A 21,966-nucleotide genomic window follows, 5' to 3' on the forward strand; every position below is an offset into this window, starting at 1 on the left:
ACTCTTTTAAACATTTTATATAACTGATGGGGCTATTGAATATTTCTACAATTAAGAATTGTACCAATCATCCCATCAAATAGTCCAGTAAATGAATACAAATTTATTTTACATAACACCATTACAAAACATGCATGTGAGGTGCAGGTATTATTTTTGTCCATGTGTAGTTAGCGTCTTTGCATTCTACACTAGTAGTATCTGTGACACATAATGTGTAGGGCTTTAAAAGGCCCCACCTGGCCTGTTGAGTGATATAAGGCTCAGCCAAAGAGAATGTGGAATTGGTCATTACTGGCAGAGGATAGCAGCTTAAAAAAAAAGCTTTCAAATATATACAAATAATTAAATAAATATAAAGTCACTAGTTTATGTATTTTCGTCAGTCCTGGGGGGTTGTGGGACATATCCCCCAAGATAAATGAGCGACTACTGTATACTCAGACAGTCTACCTAAACTATACTAAAATGGAAACTACCATAACAAGTCAAGTCAAATTTATTTATATAGCCCTTAAGCACAAGAAAGACTCAAAAGGCTTCACATGCCTATAGCTGACAACATATTAACGACATCCCCAGATCTTAACCCCAGGAGGGCAAGGAAAAACTAAACAGATTCTAACAGATTATGCTAAAACAGAAAATTGGCTCTAAAAAACAAACTAATCGTGACATAACATAAATAGAACTAAAGCAACAAGCTAAGTAGCCTACTACGCAGCAACCCTTAATGCTGGTTACTTGGTCATTTACTATGTTACTTGCATTTTAGCTGATCTTACATGGTTGCTGTTTTTTTTTTGTAAGTCTGTGAAACTATTGACTCTGTAGTCAACATCTCTATATGAAACCTATAGATGTGACGTGTTTCCATGGTTTAGACGGACCACAGTGTACAGTGCGTGCGTGTAAGTGGGAGTGAGTGTATGTGTGTGTGGGGGTGTGTGTGCGTGTGTTTGCGCGCGTGGCGCGTGTGTTTGTTTCTCAGTAATGACGGCGCAACCTTGAGAGACTTAATGTAACGCTGCTACCACCTGGTGCCCAAAAGGTAATCTTCCATTATAAAACTTTCTTTTTTCTTAAAAATAATAATAATAACAATTTGAACTAAAACATCAACAACCAAATAAATCGTTCACTTTGAGTATAAAACTTAAGAAGTTTGTTACAATTTATCAAAGTTACTTTATTTGTATTCAATTGGACGTTTACGGTCACGTGGCGTCATGACGTCAGTGCGGTTGCCGTCTCTCACCGCCCCCTCGCGTCTTTTTTTTTTTCTTCCGCCTCTTCCTCGGAAAACGGAAGTGAGGTAACAGTGTTTTTTTTTTTTTTCTTCTCTACTCGAGCCGTCTGTCCTCCATGACACTTTGGAAGTGAACTTCAGAGAACTATCCTAAAACTTGAACGCAACAATCTTCCAAAAACTCTGTCAAACTTCGCTCGGGAAGTCGCCACGTAAGTTGACGACGACGCGCACGCAAGCGGCCGCAGTGGGTACGCGCACGTCGAGCAACGCGAGGCGAGCGCGGACAGGTAAAAAAAAAGAAAAGAAAAAAAACACACTCGCACACACAACAACAAAAGTGATTACGTCAAACGAAAAGGTGAGCCTACATGACGTCACCGACGAGCACGCTCGTTCGCGTCTTTAACGGCCCGCACGAGTGCCAGCTAAGTCGGCGAATTTACACGGCCGGCCGCGCGCGTGCGCGAGATTGAAGGGTTACGTGCATGACCGCGAGCAGTGATTTAGGACAAATAGTTACCAGCTATTTTAGCATCCACATGGTTTTATGTTTGTAATCTGGCATGACGTCATCAACATGAACTCAGTGCTCCCTTTTTTGTAGCGCCATGCAATGCCTGGTTGTTTTGCTCTGGATCGCTACAAACCTACCTACCTACCTACCTACCTACCTATATCTATCGATCTAATCATGTTAGTGGTATATTTCTAGTGTCATATTGTCATTACATATTGCTCATGTTATATTGTTTGCGCCATATTGCAAGCGTCAGAGTGGTGTTAGTATATATTTTTTAGCATTATTGCTAGTGTTTCAAGGTGGTCCAGCATTGTTGTTCACTTGTTAACATATATATGGCGTATGTTTACACTGAACTGAGCACCTGTTGTATGGAAATATCGCCAAGTTCCACTTTAAGATTCCACTTTAACACAGTTGTAAAGAAAAGAAATTACGTACTTTGTGTTAATTTTGTGTTGTGTTGTGCGCCGACTCTGACGAGGTTAAAAAAGTACTCACAATCTTTACTCAAGTAAGAGTAAAAGACTGTCAAAAGTAAAATTAATGATTGAACCCCTTTAATTCCAGGTAAATAGAATGTACAGACTCTTAAAATTAACTAAACATAAAAACCTTTTTTTTTTTTATTGTCCATTATATACAATACTCGTTCTGATAACTTTGCACAAAGGGGAAAAAAGTGTGTTTTTAATTTAAAAACAGCTGCAAGCTAGCATCAGTTCAGGCTTTTATGCTATCAAAACAAAATTCCCAAACCTTGTGAAGTGACTGAAAAAAAATGCTTATTTAGCTAATGAGAACAACTGAAAAAAATACACCTTACCTGTATGTGTTTTTTCAGATTAGACAAATAATTTTTAAACACTAGAAACTAATAGTTTTTCATTTCAGAGCAAACAACATTAAACAATTCTCTCAAAAAAGTTCTTCTACTTCTTTGAACCTGCTGTGTCTTCATCGTTCATGCTTCCTTGCTTCACAACGACCAGTCACGGCTCAGATTCAGAAAACAGGTCAGCCGTGATTGGTCGTTGTGAGCAGTTGTGATGTCATTTTCAGTCAACAGAAGACAAAATGGCTGCCCCCAGAGATGGCTAAAAACGAGTGCATTTTGCTCCTTAACTTCTATTCCACAAACGCAAAATTAATAAGAATGCCGTGTTTCAACTGCTGGTAACATATTCTTGAAAAAAATATGTTAGGGTTGACTTCCGCTTTAAAGCCTAGATAGACCAATCCGACGTTGACCAACACTGACAGATGCTTACCCCCCGTGGCGTCCGGCCGGCTGTCGGCACGTCACGCTGGAAACACACCGCAACGACAGACAGCGACGCTGACCATTAAAGTACCTTCTGCGCATGTGTGAGATGCAATACCCTTCCATACCATCGGCGGCGGTAGTCGCTGTTTCTCATTGTTAGAAAAATCCAACCGGAAAGCTGTTGGCCAGGGGCGGATTATAAAAATGTAAACAATGCATTCAGCCATATTCTTTGCTCATGATGAACTCCCACGCAAAGTAAACCCTCACATTCTTGACACGGTATCGTGAAATACTTAAATTGTCAACCCTCGCTCTTGTGTTGTACTTGTAAGAAGATTAAGGCAGGGAAGGCGTGCTCACTTGTTTATCCGCATTCGTCACTTCCCGTTGGTGCACCGAGCGCTGATTTGCTAGCTAACAGCCAATCAGAGTGACCAAATGTCACGACAAGCGACGGCGATTCAACATCAGACGCTACGACACTTCACGCCCTCTGACGTCGGTTTGGTTTATCTAGGCCTTTAGAAATACCCAAATTTCTATCTCTCAATCAAGATCTCAAGCTTGCTTGACTTTACCTTTCTATTTACGTCCTCTTTTAGTCTTGTCATCATCGGAGGTTGAAAAAAGTAACTGACAAAGTTAGGAGTGGAAAGTACACATGTATTTCTTTACATACTGTATGTAGGGAGTAAAAAAGTAAAATGTGTTCAGAAAAAAAAATCTATGATTATTCATTGTGATGGATATTACATTCATCAACTGTCTGGAACCCAACCGTCTTGGAGTGAATGGCGAACACCATGTATAAAAACCTTTTAACATTGTTTTTTTATGTGCCTGTAAAAAAAAGTAACTAATTTAGGGAACTTCGCTTTGAAGACAACTGACAGTGAATGAATTAATTTAATTAAGTAAGCTTATCTAAAAAAAAATCTACTGATGTACAGTAAGAAAGTATTTGTCCATCGTTACTTCACAACCACTATTTGTGTGTCACGTATGTGCGCTCTGACATGTCAAATCAAGCCCGCCTGTCATTCCTCTCGTGCCAATAAAACAAAACACAACACAACATGCTCGTCGCTACATGCCATGCCACGTTCCCCCTTCATGAAATCCAACATGGTCGATGATGGCGCATCGGTCGTCCAGGGTAACGCTCTTGGCGGCGTTGATGTGAGTCCGCGTGGAAAGTCTATAGGCGTGTAAAAACACAAAGATGAACGGAAACAACTTCCTCCCCTCTCAGTCACAGTCTTTAACTCCCTCAGACACATGACATTCCTCTGAGGAGAGTAAAAGTGAGAATGAGTGAAGGAGTGGGGGGGGAGAAAACAGAGGAAACAGCAAGCTTGGAAGATAAGGGAGAGGGGGTTAAGATAAAGTTATAATCAGAGAGGGAGAATAAGTGGGGTTAAGAGAAAGTGCAAGTGGTCAAGTGGCACATCGTCAGTTGTGTTTATGGACCAAGGAAACTCTGGTTGTTGACATGTGACAACCTGACTAAGCATTTCCATTGTCCGGTAGGAGTCGCAGCAGACATGAATGCTAACCCGCTAGCTCGCTAACCATCAACAAAATGCCCTCCATGTGGAATGTAAACATCAGCGTTACCTGTCAGGTGACATTGAGAAGTCATTTTTTGCTTACTTACTGGAATTACGGCTGCATTTCTACCTGAAGTTCCAGGTACTTGTAGTTCCACATGAAGTCCTCTAAACTTAGTTCTTGGTATACTTGTGGTTCCTACCAGATGTTTTTTTTTGTGCCCCTGATATTTTGTCTAGCTGTGAGTTTTTTTTTTTGGTATTACATTTTGCTTGCATTCCTAATCTACTGACCAATGTGTTTGTGTGTTTCCAGAGATGTAGTGTGTGTGGCCCATCATGCACCTCTTCCTGCTGCTCATCCTTCACGCCGCAGCAGCTGTCGCACAAGTCGACCCAGGTACAAAAGCGAGTGAAAGGTGGGACAGAGAGAGAAGGAGAGAGCATTATTGAGAGCAATGTGAGAGGGGGGAGAGAGCGGATGGGGAGTGAAAAAAAGAGGAAAAAGTGAGATTGGAAAGAGAGAGCGTGTTAGGGAGTGGAAAGGGTGAGGAAGAAAGAAGAAGAAAGGATGACAGAGAAAGAGAAGAAAGGGGGGGAAGATAGAATAAAAGGGGAGCTAGAATAAGAGGGGAAAGGAGGAGATATGGTGAGAGGGCAAAAGAAAGAAAGAAAGAAAGGGAGGAAGGGGTAGAAAGAGACATGCGGAGGGAGAGAGAACAAGAGGGGAGAAAAGAAGAAAAAGAGATGAGAGAAAGAGCGAAATGAGAGATGAAGGGGAAAGAAAAAGAGGAATGAAAAAAGAAGGTAAGGAATGAGAGGCAGGCAGAGAGAGAAAAGAAAGAAAGAGTGGTTGAGGGAAAGAGGGAAGAGAGAGTGAGAGGGGGATGAGCGAAATGGGAGAAGAAAGAGTCAACGGCAGAGAGAAAAAGGGGGAGAAAGGATTGGGGAAGTCAGTCAGAGGGGCGATGAGAGAGAGTTGTGATACAGGGGCGAAAGAGGACAAAAAGAGAGGGAGGAAATCAAGGGGGGTAAAAAAAAAGAGTGAGATTTCACCGTGTGTGTGTGTGTGTGTGTGTGTGTGTGTGTGTGTGTGTGTGCGTGCGTGCGTGTGTGCGCGCGGGTGTGTGTGTGCGGGTGTGTGTGTGTGTGTGTGTCCAGCACACTGTCGCTATGCCCTGGGCATGGAGGATGGGCGGATCAAGGATGATGACATCACAGCTTCCAGCCAATGGCACGAGACCACAGGACCGCAGTACGCCAGGTCAGCGTTATTGTTGGAATGATCGAAAGTATGATTGACAAGTGTGTATTTTAAAGTTGCTGTTGCGTTTGCTGGTCGTGTCAGGTTGAACCGCGAGGACGGCGATGGTGCCTGGTGTCCTGAAGGCCAACTGGAAGCTTCCGATTCTCAGTTCCTGCAGGTTGGACTCCCCTTCTCTTCCTCTGCGTCAGTGTTGGGTGCTGCGGTCACGAGCGCTGGCAAACAAGAAAGATGACATTTGGAGCTTACCCTTGCACTTAATCACAGCCAGAATTTTGACATTTTTTAATTCCCAGTTTTCTAGAATGCAGCGTAAACTTCACATTGATGAACTGATCATATGCTTGCTAACCTGCGAATATGCTAACATGACACATATTGACATGCTCCATACAAAAATCCTTTGTACTACTTTGCTCATGCTAAAAGACTTCATTCTAACTCGCTATTATGCTAACATGTTCCATATTAAAATGCTTCATGTTAATATGTAAACATGTTTCATGCTACATGCCTTGCATGTGTTTAGGTGGACTTGCGTCGTCTGACCTTCCTGACGGTGGTGGCCACTCAGGGACGCTACGCGCGCAACGGCATCGAGTTTGCACGAGCGTACAGCCTAAACTACAGCAGGGACGGAGTCATATGGAAGTCATGGAAAAACCGCCTGGGAAGCACGGTGGGCATGTGTGAGCGTGTGTGTGTACATGTGAGTGTGTGTGGACACGTTTGTTTGGGTGTGTGGGCATGTGTCGGAGTGCGTTTGTATATGTACGCACAGTTATGTTTGGGTGTGTGAATAAACAATATTTGTGTGGGTTTAGGAAGCTCAAAGACTTAACAGGAAGTATGTGACAGTGTGATAGATGCGAGGAAGGAAAAAGAAACAATCACGCTGCCTGTGCTCAAGTTACATGATCACCACAGGAAGTGACATTATCACTTCCTGTCAGCCCTGGTTGTGGGCGGAGCCTGACACAGGAAGTGTCCATGTTTGCGTGCAGGTAATGGAAGGCAACAAGAACGCGTACGCGCCGGCCATCAATGACCTTCACCCTCCGGTGGTGACGCGTTGGGTGCGCTTGATTCCGCTCACTGAGCTGTCCACCGTTTGCATGCGGGTGGAGCTGTACGGCTGCCCCTGGGAAGGTAGGCCACACCCACACGGAGCGTTGTTGCCGTTGATGGTTGTTGACGTTTGCGTTTGTTGCCCTCAGACGGTCTGATTTCGTACAGCGCTCCAGAGGGGCAGCTGATGATGCAACCTGGCCTTCCCACCGTGGTCCTCAACGACACCACCTACGACGGCGCCCACCAGAAGAGGCGGGTCAAATCACTCCTGTTGCCAATTCCTGCTTTATATGCTCGCATAATACAATGCTAATGTAATGTGCATACATGCAAGCACGCTTCATGCTGACAGGTATCTTGTTTGGCCTCAGACCAAAATGGCTGCAAACAAGCTGAAATGGCCTTAAAAAAAAAAAAAAAGTTTGTTTTGCTTCCAATACTGCAAGTTTTAAACTATCTCTTCATTTTATTAGAAGAAAATACAGTGTCTATTTGGGGTGTAACGGTTCACAAAGGTAGCGGTTCGGTACGTATGCGCATTAGGGTTGTTCATAAGTAATAATAATAAACACATGAACACACCCTTTCTTGTATGGATAGAATGAGGTTGCAGATAAAGTCAGGTAGCACTTTCCAACTAGTAACTTTAACTTCATTATAAGAGCAGCAGAGGACAGCTCATGCTCCACCACGGATCTTGTGCGACTGTATATGACAATGACCACGGTCTTGCTAATATGCGCCCAGGATGGAACATTGTAACGGTGTTTCAGCATGTTAAATAAACGTGTGAAGCCCGGCTCCTCGACTAAAGCATATGGGCGCATGGATGTTGCTATGTATATGCCGATTGCTTCAGTAATTATTCATATCTTTGGCTCTGTCTGCTTTCACTTCTCCAGGTTGCTTAAAAGTAGTGGATAAGTTGTTGGTGTTGAGCGGGTTTCTTTCTTCTACCCCCGGTGACTATATCGGGGTGATGCCGTCTTACATGTGTTAGCATGTTTGAAGTGTTTCCTGCAACATACCGCACAGAGGTCGAACAACGCTGACACACAGTTCTTGATCGCTCCACCGCTCGCACTCCATCGCCGTTGTACTCAAATCAGAAGCTGAAATGTTCCCAAACGGCTGATTTGTATAGGGGCAGACGGCTCCTCTTGCTCCATGCTTTCTCCCGCACTTGCCATTTTTCTTCTATATTTGTTTTGCTCTATTCCTTCTTCGAACAACAAATGTGCCGATCACTTGGTCTTACGCGTCGCCCCTTTTTTTAATTTTTTATTTTTCCAACAGACGTGTTCGTCGTATGACTACGTGGTCCGAACCGTGACGTCTGTATGGGACGAATACAAAAAGCGTTACACCCCTAGTGTCTATTCATTTTTATTTTCGAACCTTTCAAATTTTTGGGGGGGTATAATCTGCAAGTTGTAAAACGCCCAAAAAATGGACATTCTTATATAGTCTCCTTCAGGCACGTGCACACATAGATCCCTTGTGGTGCTCCAGTACTAGCCCTTTTGCCTCGGATGAAAAAAGTGCCTTTTTTGCTGCTGCCCTTTTCTTTTTTTTACTTTATTCACCAATTACAAAAAAGAATTACCCTCTCTTACATCAATTCCACCTCATAGTGATTTGATATCTAACGGGCAGTTATTTGAGTCCTTCAATCAATCAATCACATTTTATTTATATAGCACTTTTCATACATAAAAATGCAACTCAAAGTGCTTTAAAACATTCAAAGCAAAACATAGAATTCTCTTCAATCAAAAGAAAAGATAAATTATTTAAAAGTTGTTGAAAGCCAAACTAAAAAGTCCTTGTGAGAGTTGTGACCCTCAATGAGCTGTGGTACACATATGCTGCCCTTCACTTCTTTTGTTAATAGTTTCATGACTATGTTAACAGAAATAAATACATTAGGTAAATATAGGTTATTGGTTTTGTCTTAATTGTATGAATCATTTTGGTGACAGGTGATGCATTTTTAGCTTGAGCACCTCCCAAAAAAGTGTACATGTGCCTGTTCTCAGTACAGTGAACTCTGACATTCGCAGCCATGTCTGATATAAAAACACTGTTGGCGCCATCTTGGGGCAAAAGAAATATGTTGAAGTGAGCAGAGGAGCTTTATGAAGTCAGGCCATAACCTTGTCTAATAGAACAAATGTTTTGCCTCCATCTTGTGCCATCTGTAGACAATTACAAAAGTTTTTGGATGGGCATCTATTACTCACTTTAATCCTACTATGCTTCATGCTATTATGTTAACATACTTCATGCTAACTTGCTAACACGTTTCATGCTAATATGCTAACATGCTTCATGCAAAAACTCGAGCATGCTTCATACTAACATGCCATGTTATGATGCTAACATGCTAAAACATGTCATACTCAATATGCTTCATTTTGACCAGCTAATGTTTTGGTAGGCGTGTCACATGCTCCCTGTGACCGAGCGCTCTCATCCCAACAGGAAGTTGTCCGGTGGTCTGGGACAGCTGACAGATGGCGTGGTAGGACTGGATGACTTCCTGTTGACGCGTCAGTACCATGCGTGGCCAGGGTACGACTACCTGGGCTGGAGGAACATCTCCATGGGAGCAGACCAGAGTGTGGAGATGGATTTTGTCTTTGACCGACAGAGGAACTTCACCTCAATGAAGGTATGCTCTTATTTTGATGTATTTCCTTCCTGATTGGCATTGTGCTGCCCTGTGTATTTTAGCATCACGCTCTTACTTTACTTTTTTCTTTCCTGTGTGTAGTATCACTCTTATTTTGAAAAACCTTCACCTGAATGGCTACTTCCTGTGTACCGCATCAAGATTTTCAGCATAGACAAACATTCACCGTTTCCCCTGTTTAGCATCACTTCTACGTTTTATGATACCGATACCGATCATGCATGAGTGAGATCGGCCGATACCAATTCCAATCACATGGAATATCGGTATATCTTTCCATTTATTTATGGTGACTGCTATTATGCAATATTATCTGAAAAAAAAAACCAGCCATATTATTGCCGTAATTTTGACAAAAATCTCTATATATTTTCAAAAGCATGAAGAAATACAAAACCGTTGTTGGCACAATACAACAATTACTCAGTCACAAAGATAACTGAAAAACTTAAATTTTCCAGCTTTTAGCAACACAGTTTTTAACAGATCAAAATAATCAGCAGTCTCAAAAGACTTAATTATGCAAAAAGTCAAATAAATAACATGCCACCTAAACAATGCATAGTTCAGAATATAATCAAAGTAGAAAAAATAGTCACATGCCGGCTTCACTTGAATTGAAACTATTCAATGAGTTCCAAAATTGAAATGACTCAGGAACTTTATTATCTTGTGCATAGACAAGCTATCTTGTGCATTGGTCAACGAGAAAAAAGTCACTGTTAATCTTTTTGTGAATTATAAAATGATATAGTGGGTCTGTTGCCCACAGGTGACCTACAATGCCTGTGGCAAAAATGCCACTTATACTGCGCTGTGTCCGCCATGACTTTATTCTATGCAGTGAGTCTCATAAACTCATCATAGTCTCCCAATTGCTTGTTCTTCAAATGTCGGATTAAGTTGGTTGTGTTGAAACCTTTGGCCATTCTCCCCGCGCGCGGTACCTTTTCATGGCATATACAGTATTACAAGACGCAAACTCCGCACACACAGCAGACAATGCTATGTTCACACCAACTGCGGTGGTCGGAATTTTCGATCAAAGCCTTTTATAATTAGAAGAAGAAGAAGAAGAAGAATGATAAAAAAGATTAAATACAGTAAAACACCCTTTCTTGTATGGATAGAATGATGTTGCAGATAAGTCAGGTAGCACTTGCCAACTTATAACTTTAACTTCATTACAAGAGCAGCAGAGGATGGGAGCGCGCAGGCATTGAGTGAAGGCGGCGTGAAGTTACTACATTTGTTTTAATCTAAAGACATGAAGAATACATACTTTTGTGTGTTTGATTTGCAGCCATTTAAACAAGGTTTTGCATAAGGGTGGTAGTATTTGTCAGTGTGGTTTTCAGCGGTGGAATGCGCATTTGCATTTGCATTCGTTACACCAACAAAGTTTTGCAATGAAGTGACTAGGGCTGTCCCGGCTAGTCGACATAGTCGACGTCATCGATGACGTAAATACGTCGGCACGCACTTACCGTCGAATGTCGATGATGTCAATACGTCAACCCGTGCATACCGCCAGTTGTAAACAAGTGCACAGAGCAGAAAAGGAAGGAGAACAAAATAAGTAAGTAAGGAGAACAGAAGAAATGGCGTCGGTTCGTGCGTTCAGGGCGGGGAAGAGGAGAGCGGCACAACGAAGCAGTTAAAAAGCATACAAGAAAGTCCAAAGTATGGACATATTTCAACGAAAAGTCAAACGAGGTGGGCGTCTGTATCCTTTGTAAAGCCGAGTGATGATCGAACACTTGAAGCGACGTCACCCAGGTGCTGCTGGAAGAGCACAGAAAGCAAAAAGCTAGAGGATCGTAAGTCCTTCTAAGTAACTACTAACTAATATGACCCGCGCGGTTTTACTGAAGTTGCTGTTATCTGCGACGTATTATTAACGTGCATCGTTAAGTTTCATTTCTCAAAGCAGCGGGTCGCAGTCAAAATGACAGTATTGTGTTTCAGGTTTGTGCAGTATGGGGCTAACGTTAGCTATTTCTCTCCAGTCAAATTGTGTTGGTGCTTGCAGCGAACGTAACTGGTTCCGTTTCTTTATGTACCCACAAACGGTAACACGCGACACCTGTTTATATATCCAAACCGCTGCTGCCGCGGGGCTAAATACTTCACTCGCTGCTTGAGGCCATCTTCCTCTCCACATGCAGAAGGAGGCGTATTTCTCAAATGTCGGTGGACAGGCGCCGTTGCGCTTATGTATACTTGCCTTTAAGACAGTTGGTGAGCTGCATATTTATTTATTTATTTTTTTATACTGGTGTTTTAAAAAAAATGTCAGTTTTTGACGCCGTAAATCATGGTACGGTGCTGGTACCGGTATCCTGTGCAACACCAAATCGTCTACTTTGTGTGGTACAGTATCTAATTATTATTTTGAAAACATTCCTACTTCCTTGATGCAACATTACTCTTGATTAGAAAAACATTCTACAGATTCACATCATGGTATATTTACTCACTGCACACTGTCTTATCCTTCATTTGAATACTTCCTGTGTGGCATGATCACTCTCTAACTTTGAAAACCCTTCCTCTTTGCTTCCTGCCAGGTCCACAGTAACAACATGTTTTCCCGTGGTGTGAAGATCTTCTCGTCTGTGTCGTGCTGGTTCAAGACCCGCCCCTTGCCCATGTGGGAGGCGGAGCCTGTGGTGTTCCACACGGTTCTGGATGACCGAAACCCGAGCGCTCGCTACGTGACCGTGCCGCTGGAGCGCCGCGCCGCCACCGCGCTGCGTTGTCGCTTCGCCTTTGCGGACACCTGGATGATGTTTAGCGAGGTTTCCTTCCAGTCAGGTAGCACACACATACGCACACACACACACGCACGCACGCACGCAAACATACACAAACACGTTGTGAAGCTAACACACGCATTGTGGTAATTCTGTGTCCCTCATCAGAAGACGCATCGATGTCAGTGACTCCGCCGTCCGTCAGCGATTCCAGCACGGGCCCATCCATATCAGGTATGACTTTACAAGCCTTTCCTCCTTAAAATTCCCACCGTGGTTGTCTTTGCCGCTCAGCCGCCATCTTGTTTGTTGTCTCCCCCCCGCCAGCCGCCAACCCGTCTGCCACTGCGTCGCCCGACGACAGCAACGCGCCCGTCCTGATTGGCTGCCTGGTGACCATCATCTTGTTGCTGGTCATCATCATCTTCCTCATCCTGTGGTGTCAGTACGTGTGTAAAGTTCTGGAGAAGGTGAGCAGGAGGGATTATGAAATGGCGGCGTTCTAATACTGGAATCAATAAATACTCTTTGAAATATGTCGCATTATTCATTGATGACTGCCTTTGTGCACTTTTTGTATTCTTGCTTGATAAAATTCAGTCCATTGACTTACATTAGTACACAGGGCAGATCTGACACCTTGAGTATGGCGGGCGATCTTACGTTTCCTAGCAACAGCCTGAAGGCCTGGTCTATTTACAGTATATGTGATGTCTATGGTCGTTCCCTCCACGCAGGCTCCGCGCAGGATCCTGGGTGAGGAGATGACCGTGCGACTGTCGTCCTGTAGCGACACCATCATCCTGCAGACCCCCCCTGTGCCCCCCCGCTCTGGTAAGCCACTGGCGGGGATCATGGTAACTGTATGCTGTGTAAACCCCGCCCACAGTCCAGCGCCCAAGATGTGATTTGACCCAAGATTGTTTATATGGAATATTGTATTTTATTTACAGTAATGACGGCACACAACCATTTAATGTGCCCTTGATGAAAAAAGTTCAAATGTTCCAATAGGCTCCCACGTGTGCTCATGTGTCCCTCTAGCCCTGGCCCAGTCGGACCCCCACTACGAGCGCGTCTTCCTGTTGGATCCTCAGTACCAGAACCCTGAGACTCTCCGGAACAAACTACCTGAACTTTCGCAGAGTGCCGAAGCCTCAGGTCAGCCACATGCTGCTTCACTTGACTTCTTCGGCTGTGTTGGGAATTACTCCCTATCCGCTCTATACTGCTCTTTATTGTGTGTAGACTGCTTACCCTCACTCAAAGATTTCACTTTCTCTTCAGTTGAGTTGTACAGGTTGCATTAGAGGTGGGCGATATATATCAATATCATCGTTAATCTTGCTTTCACGATGTGTAATTTTACATTATCAAGTATTAATACTGCCTCTAAAAGCATAACGACTCGATGCCTCTAAAAGCATAACGACTCGAATCAGTCGACGGCCGCAAAGTATGAGGAAATGCTGAAAATCAGTGTGCATTGACGGCAGAGGAGGAGGAAGTGATAATCATTCGCCGAATCGGCGTGCAGGACCCGGTCACGTGACTCAGTCGAGCTATGTGTCAAGTATGGAGGAGTGTTCAGCACGGATTCAGAGCGAGGCGCGAGTCCACGTCGTCCGTAGTCTGTAAATGGTTTAGGGTTGACAAGACTGACGTTGGTGGGAATAACATTGTTAGATGTGCCAAAACGGTCACCGTGAAGAGCAATTCCGTTGCTACACGAGCCATATGGATTACGAGGAAAACTTGGCGACCGCGCAAGCACGCTAAACAAAAGCTTAAACACACACTAAGAAAACAGTCGCCGAGTTGAACCAACAAATATAAACGCACGCACTCACTCACGCACACACACACACACACACACACACCCACCCCCACACACACACACACACACACACACACACTCAGTACTTTAGCGGGCAAGTCAAACGTGACATCCTGGATGATCGGTTAACATTCAGTTTACACCCTTGTAGTCCCCATCTTTCATAACTAGCCTGTATTCCCGAGGAGTTTGTTGCACAAAGTACGACGCGGTTTATTAGTGTGACGCCAGCATAGACCCAAATATGAATAAAGTCACAAGTCTCCATATCACAGCGATAAATGATTGGGAAAATGCACTTTTCGGTAAATTGCAGTTTTATTATTTTCTATATATATATAACATATATATATATATATAACTTTATTCCGAATACGGTAGCCAATATATGATATATGAGACACTTCGTCACATATCAAATACATTTTTCTCATTCTGATTGTTCTAGTAGTTGGCAATGGTACACCAGCACTTACTGCAGCTCAAAATGTCACATCATTATGGAATAACAGCAGAGACATTTCAATGACATAAACATTATTCCAAACACAGCCTCCTTCTTCTTCCTCTTCTTCTTTTCCCGCCTTTTCTTCTCCAGTCTCCTAACGCTGACTTCCTGTCACATGACCTCAGCCTGCCGCACCCAAAGGTGACACAGTTAAGAAAGAAGCGCTGATGGTAGCAGTTTATTCCAATATTAACGCCATTTCTGACGTTTTGCCTCGGCAGCGTGTGGCGGCGGCTACGCAGAGCCCGACGTGACGCAGTGCACACCGCACCAGTGTTTCCATAGCAACGCGCCGCACTACGCCGAGACAGACATCGTGCGTCTGCAGGGCGTGACGGGCAGCAACATGTACGCCGTGCCCGCCCTCACTGTCGACTCGCTGACGCGCAAAGACATCTCCGCCTCGGAGTTCCCGCGACAGCAACTGCTCTTCCGTGAGAAGCTCGGCGAGGGACAGTTCGGCGAGGTGCACCTGTGCGAGGCCCAGGGACTGGCCGCCTTCCTTGGCGAGGACGAAGAGGAGGAGGAAGTGGGCGCGGCTGGGCGGGACCGGAATGGGCGAGCCACTTTGGTAGCGGTCAAGCAACTGCGGGCGGACGCCACCAGCCAGGCCAGGTACGAAAACTTCACAGTCAAAGTACAGTTTAGTTGTATTTAACTTTTAGTACGGTACATTTGAATTGAATCTTTAAAAAAAAAAAATGTTGTTTAACTTTTGCTTTAAGTTTTATGGGCAATACACTCTAATTTAAGTACAGTACAATAAAAAAAATACAAACACGTTTAAAGCATATATCGAGAGAGGACAAAAGCAATGTAAGACAAAACTATTGTACAAACAAAATTTTTAAAAGGGTCCCTCTGTGTTTACATTAATAACCCTTTCCGATTGCAGCGTGCCAAATTCAGTGCCAGTAGCACTTTAACAGATTCTGACAGTTGAGGAGAAAAATTCAAAGTGTTATCTTCAAAAAGAGACCCAAACTATGCTGATACTCAAGTACAGCTTCAAATCTACTTTGGGTGCATCTTTTTAAGCATTCAGGTAAAAATGCCAGGTGGAATTGCTTAAACAAATCCCGTTTTTTGCAAACTAACAACCTTATCATCTTCACCAATAATCATGCCCAAAGATGCACCTACAGCCTTCGCTTTCTCTTGGTGTAAAAACCAGGATTGAAGTGGATTTCACATTCAATGTCTTCAGCAAAAATATAGAGCTTGAAATACTTTCTGTTTTCACTGTTCTTCTTTCAAACTTACATTGTAGTGTGCCGCTATGTAGTGGAATTACACCCTTTTTTTAGGGGCTGATGCCGATTCTGATATTTGGCAGGATAAAATTCCATTAACCAATTTATCAGCCAATTAATTGGAAAAATATACAACACATATTTGAATTTTTTGTCCCTTAACACACCAATCAATATATGAATTACACGCAGAACATTTGACTCTTTCGTAATACTTTGTCCTATAATATTTTTCAACAAAGAGAAAAATCTGCAAAAATCTGCCGTTTTTAATGCAGAAGTGGGTAAATGCTTGAATGTCTTTGTCTTGTCTATGTTGTGATGTGTAAAAATGTGTACAAAAAAAAAAATAATAATGATAATAATTACAAAAAAAAATCTGACGATTTTTGCAGATTTTAAAAGAGTTACTGTCGGCCAATTAAATCACCAGTCGATGAATCCACAGGGAAACAAAATCCCACAAAATACTGTCACGGCACTGTCAACCTACAATGATGGGGGGGGTTTACTCCATGTCCAGTGTATGAACCTAATTTAGGAGAGCATGTAATGGTTCTCCCTGCCACTGTGCATCGCAGGCATAGATAGATAACTATTTTTGTGGTAAATGATAATTAATTTTCCCCCAATATGCGTGCCCGCAGGAACGACTTCCTGAAGGAGATCAAGATCATGTCGCGGCTGAACGACGCCAACATCATCCGACTGCTGTGTGTGTGCGTGACGTCCGACCCACTGTGCATGGTGACGGAGTACATGGAGAACGGAGACCTTAACATGTTCCTGTCGCAGCGCGAGATGGAGAGCACGCTCACGCACGCCAACAACATCCCCTCCGTCAGGTGAGCCTCACGATATCGTTGCCTTTCAATTTGCCGCTTTTTAGTTTTGTGAACACTGGTTAATTATATTTCTAATTATATTGTTTGGTTTCTTTAAACAATTTCTTGAAAATGTATCTCGTTAAATAGTTTGTTTATTTAATTATACATTAAGAAAATACAAACTATTAGTAAGCTAATATTTGCTGATTTAAATATGAATAAATGAACAATATTAAGATTTTAATAAATTATTTTATTTAAATTATGTAACACTTAGCATATTCTATTTATTTTGTTTAAGAATTGATTCATTCATTGTGCTTAATTCTCTCATTATTCAAATTAAAAATGAGACACAAATTACTTTTTTTAAGAAACAAGTTTACATGTATATTTAAAGTGTTTTATTTGTTTTGCTAAATAATTTGTTACTGTCCGTTATGAATTAAAAGAGAGCATGCATTATTTATTATTGAAATAAACATGCTCATTTATAATCTTCTAAAAGTGGTTAATTACTTGTAATTAAATGATCTATTATTACATTAAGAAATTAAGATGATTTTTTAAAAATAAACTATTTTAGTCATAGATTTAACATTTTAAAGTAAATTGATTAATTAGGGTTACATATAATACTTTTTAAAATTAACATTTTTATCAAAATCAACAACTTGTCATACAATTAAATAAAATGTTGTTTATATTAAATAGGAGGTGGGTAAATTATAAATAATACATTTAAAAATAGAATGAATTAATTTAAAAACATGTACATTTAAAATATTGTATTAAGATTGTTAAGAATGGTTATACGCAAGTAAATTAAACAATATTTCAAGATTTTTATTTTAACATAAACAATCATTATTTGAAAATAAAGTAAGTGGGTAATGAATTATAATTATCATAAGTATTTATAAATACATGAAAAGACAATTGAAAAATACCTTTTTAGATCAATAATTTGAATTCAACTTAATTAATTTTAAAATTATTTTTATTATCGACTCATGCCCCCTTTCTATTTTATTTTTAAAAAGTGCTTCATTAATTGATGAAAATAATTTAAAATAGTTATAAACAACAGATTGAAAATAAGATTTCATTATTCTTTTATTGTTTTACAGATTGTAACTTTTCTATTTATTTTTTCACCTGGTCTACGAATGAGCTGGTTCATCTTCTCGGTTTTCCAACTCAAGTGTGTTCTTTGAATTCAAACGTTAACCGAGCCCTGCGTTACCTTTCCCTCCGCGTGGTCCCCGGCAGCCTGGCAGACCTGCTACACATGTCGGTGCAGATCTCGTCGGGCATGAGGTACTTGGCCTCGCTGAACTTCGTGCACCGCGACCTGGCCACCAGGAACTGCCTGCTGGACCGTCGCCTCACTATCAAGATTGCCGACTTCGGGATGAGCCGGAACCTCTACAGCAGCGACTACTACCGCATCCAAGGCCGCGCCGTGCTGCCCATCCGCTGGATGGCCTGGGAGAGCATCCTGCTGGTGAGCGCCGCATCAATCCCTTCATCAACCCAGCACTTCAATAGCATCAAACATGTTTTAAATTCACTCCGATTCCCGACTACTTTAATATATAGTTTAGGTGAAAATTTGCCGTAACGAGAGTAAAAAAAATAAAAAATAATCTTTTACCCTTTCGTGCACTTTAAACACACTTGAATTTTTATAAGCAACTTATAAGGACAGCGAACACAGGGCAATCGAGACTGACATAGCATGTACACAATCATGAACCCTCGTGGCTTGACTTGTATTCAGTAGTTAAATTATTCGACAAAACCACTTTCATAGCATGAGATTATCAGAACAAACTATTTGTAACCCGCTGCAAAAACATTTGAAAAAAATGGACCAACTGAGGGTGAATCCTCATCCCTCCGACCTCTGTGACCTTGACCCAGGGCAAGTTCACGACCTCCAGCGACGTGTGGGCGTTCGGGGTGACCTTGTGGGAGATCTTCACGCTGTGCAAAGAGCAACCTTACAGCCTGCTGACGGACCAACAGGTCATAGCCAACACTGGGGAGTTCTTCAGGAACCAGGGTAGACAGGTCAGAGCAATCGCACCTCGCACCGTAGATTGACAATGCTAAAACCCGCGCATCAAGGAAGCCGTCTGCAATGTAAATGACCTCATAGCCAGGCAAGAGCAATCGATTGCCTGCCGCTCACTAGATCAGAAAAGCACAAATACATCACGGACAAGTAAGAGCAATCACACTTCATGAAATACTGTACATCAGTTAGGCGAGAGTAATTTCACATGATGAATAGATCAGTAATGTAAATCACCTCACAGACAGTAGCAAACACACATGATGGAATAGATCAGCCACGTAAACCTCACAGATAGGTGAGAGTAATTACATTAGATAGACTAGATCAGATCTTGACTAAGCCGACTCCTGACCTAAACCCCCTCATGATAGGTGTTCCTGTATGCTCCTCCGCTCTGCCCTCCCTCCCTCTTTGAGCTGATGATGCGCTGCTGGAGGCGGGACATCCCGGATAGACCCTCCTTTGAGGGGCTCTACCAGGCCCTCAGGCCCCATGTCAACCAGTGACCAGGACCAGAACCAAGAGGACCTTCCCCAAGGCAAGAGGAGATGAATGGAAACAAAAAGTCTGGGGAGAAACATTTCAAACTTTTTCAATTTCCTTTCAACAAAACTTTTTTTTAATCCGTTTTTTTTTTTTCTTTTTACCTTTTTTGTGTGTGTGTGCCTTTTTGGCCTTCAGAAACCATCCTCTCATCCCTGTGGTCCTTCTTCATATAAAGAAAGCACTGTGTGTGTGCGTGTATGCGCTTCCTGTCCGTTTAGTAGTACTTCCTGTTTGTGTTATAAGCACACTGGAGCTCAGAGGAGGGTCAAAGTTTTTATTTTGTTTTATTTTATTTTCACTCTGTCGTTGTGTCATTGTGTAACACACTTTGTAGCAACACATTCCACTTTGTATATCTTCTTGGCCTGTCTGATGTACGTAGAACACGTGGCTACGTATATTTACGTGCTTGGCAAATCTGATCGTTACTGAGCTAAAACACAAAAATGTTGTGTATTTGTGTCACAAATGCACAATAGCGGCGCAAATGTTATACTAACTCATTCATTAGCTAGAAATTCAACATGACGCTAACCTTTGTTGTTCATTTTAGTTCCGTTTCCCAGCAGAAACGCTAGCTGTGGCTAGTGGGTAGCTTATTAGCAATGACAAATATAGAATAACACTCAAACATTGTTACTCTGACTCTATTTCTTAGTGCTAGTGATTAACTTCACAGCTAGCGTGTTAGTAGGAACAAATAATTTTCTACCAATTTCCTAGCGTTCACAGTAACGCAGGATAGAGGCTAGCTTCATTGCTAGTGTATTAGCAGCGACTTATTCAACAAGGCTAACACATTGTTATTATTTGACTTAATTTCCTAGCTCACACATTAGCTCAGGTTAGTGACTAGCTTCACAGCTAGCTGGTTACCAACGGCTAATTTAACATGACGCTATTTCTACCATACTCGTGAGCTCAGCCTAGTGGCTAGTTTGTTCACCATGACAAATTCAATGTGACACTAACCTGTTGTTCTTGTCTCCGATTCTCAGTGCACATGCTAATTCAACCTAGTGACTACCATTACAATTCTCTTGTTAGTAATGACAAATTCAGAGTGAGTTGAAGTTTTACTTCTTGTCTTTTGTGAGCATATCACCAATTAGCTTAATGACGTTACCGTACGCATGTCCACAGTTTTCAAAAACAAAAAGTTGTTAGTGGGCAAAAGTCCACTTTAAGCTCAAAGTCGACTACTGGAGTTTGTTACAAAAAAAACACAGTCGGATCAGCTTTCGCGGCTAAACAGCTGCTAGCTGGCTTACTAAGTGGATATTTCAGCATTTATTTTGGCCTTTTTTCATATCTTTTTGTCATTGTGCAGTTAATATGTTCAAACATTTATTTAACATAAAACGTTACAATCATCTTGGTGTGGAAAAAATATCAAAATGTTTATCCTTTTTTTGCTAGCATTTTCTGCTGTTTTCTTTTGACACAATTTTGTCTTTTTACTTGCTTATATTTTCAACTGCAGTTTTGGGATGCGACTGGTTCACAAGAACTAGGCTACATTCTAGGATACATGCTAAATGTCAAGAAGCAAGGAAACCACTAAAGTCAAGTCCATCTCCCAGAATGCTTTGCTTCAGTGAGCGTGTGTAGCTGAGTGAATGCGAACGAGAAGTGATGAGAAATGAGTGAGTGCCTGTCATAACATTTTTTTTTTAGATTATTTCCATCTTTATGTTATGTGGTCCACATTTTTTTTGTACATAGAACACTTAATATATCACCACAAGCGTTGTAATCTGCCCTCTTTGTTTTCTTCTTAAATAAATGAGTGGCCCTGCCCATTGGCAGTTTGCCTCATTTCCTATATGTCCATATTTGTGTTGAGATGAGATTGTACAAAGTAGTTGCAGAGTCAATGTAACTTTAAATCTATTCTGTGATTGGCTTACTGAGGTACTGACAGCATCGTCTTAAACAAGTTTTTATCGGCTGTCATGGCTCGTAAGAAGTTTTCCTTCACGTAGCAAATTGACGTAGCTGCCGCAGCTATTGTCTGATGTTAGCATGCCTGGCACACGGGGGGTAGGCCTGCTCACCCGCCGGGCCCCCTCATTACGGCCCTGCACACCTGCTTCTTATTGGACGAGCTACTGAGCCTTTCATGTTCACCAGATGCTCGTAAAATTTTGCTGCTTTAAGAGTGCATGTTGCTAGCAGCTAACGCTAACTCACAAATGCACCCTGTGAACTGTAACACGTTAATTAAACGCCATCAGGAAGTTTTATGATGATTATGACTGTCTATTACTGGATTGTTTTTTGTGTATACAGTGAACTGCCATTTATGGCAGGAATACGTTCGAGACCCATTGCGAATTAGTGAAAATCGGTGATATAGAGAAAGCAGATAAGAAACATTTTTTTACCTCCTCACATGCTTCAAACACACTAAAATGTATTAAAATACTCCAATAATAATGTTCCTAAATTCTCAACTCGCTCCCAAAAAATTGACTATCCCAAAACATCTTTTCAACGAAACGAAAACAAGTCCCCCTTGCTCGCACAATTCT

At 41.9% G+C, this 21,966-nt stretch overlaps 1 protein-coding gene across 2 annotated transcripts; it reads left to right on the forward strand.

The window, feature by feature from the left end:
• The first annotated feature begins 1,308 nt into the window (after positions 1 to 1,308).
• ddr2l (discoidin domain receptor family, member 2, like) lies at positions 1,309 to 21,259 on the forward strand. Of its 2 annotated transcripts, none has more exons than XM_086031010.1 (18): positions 1,309 to 1,539; positions 4,909 to 4,992; positions 5,754 to 5,856; positions 5,941 to 6,016; positions 6,386 to 6,535; positions 6,861 to 7,005; positions 7,074 to 7,183; positions 9,416 to 9,601; positions 12,193 to 12,439; positions 12,547 to 12,612; positions 12,706 to 12,848; positions 13,116 to 13,212; positions 13,423 to 13,539; positions 14,945 to 15,338; positions 16,624 to 16,821; positions 18,076 to 18,310; positions 18,730 to 18,879; positions 19,258 to 21,259. In XM_086031010.1, exons 2-18 carry the CDS (start codon positions 4,932 to 4,934, stop codon positions 19,390 to 19,392), a joined length of 2,613 nt encoding a protein of 870 aa, XP_085887136.1. In that variant the 5' UTR covers positions 1,309 to 1,539; positions 4,909 to 4,931; the 3' UTR covers positions 19,393 to 21,259. The 2 variants fall into 2 exon arrangements, with proteins under 2 accessions (XP_085887136.1, XP_085887137.1); XM_086031011.1 differs by lacking the exon at positions 1,309 to 1,539 and adding an exon at positions 1,580 to 1,610.
• The last annotated feature ends 707 nt before the right edge of the window (positions 21,260 to 21,966 follow it).

This window comes from Filicampus tigris, chromosome 5, assembly GCF_054856515.1.
Source record: "Filicampus tigris isolate MCC_2025a chromosome 5, RoL_Ftig_1.0, whole genome shotgun sequence".
Taxonomy (NCBI): domain Eukaryota; kingdom Metazoa; phylum Chordata; class Actinopteri; order Syngnathiformes; family Syngnathidae; genus Filicampus; species Filicampus tigris.

Bases quoted from the DNA above. Each gene is read 5' to 3' on its own strand.
- ddr2l (XM_086031010.1), top strand. From the start codon at position 4,932: ATGCACCTCTTCCTGCTGCTCATCCTTCACGCCGCAGCAGCTGTCGCA. The intron at 12,613-12,705 runs GTATGACTTTAC...CCCCCCCGCCAG, and splicing joins CACGGGCCCATCCATATCAG to CCGCCAACCCGTCTGCCACT. The intron at 13,540-14,944 runs GTCAGCCACATG...TTGCCTCGGCAG, and splicing joins GCAGAGTGCCGAAGCCTCAG to CGTGTGGCGGCGGCTACGCA.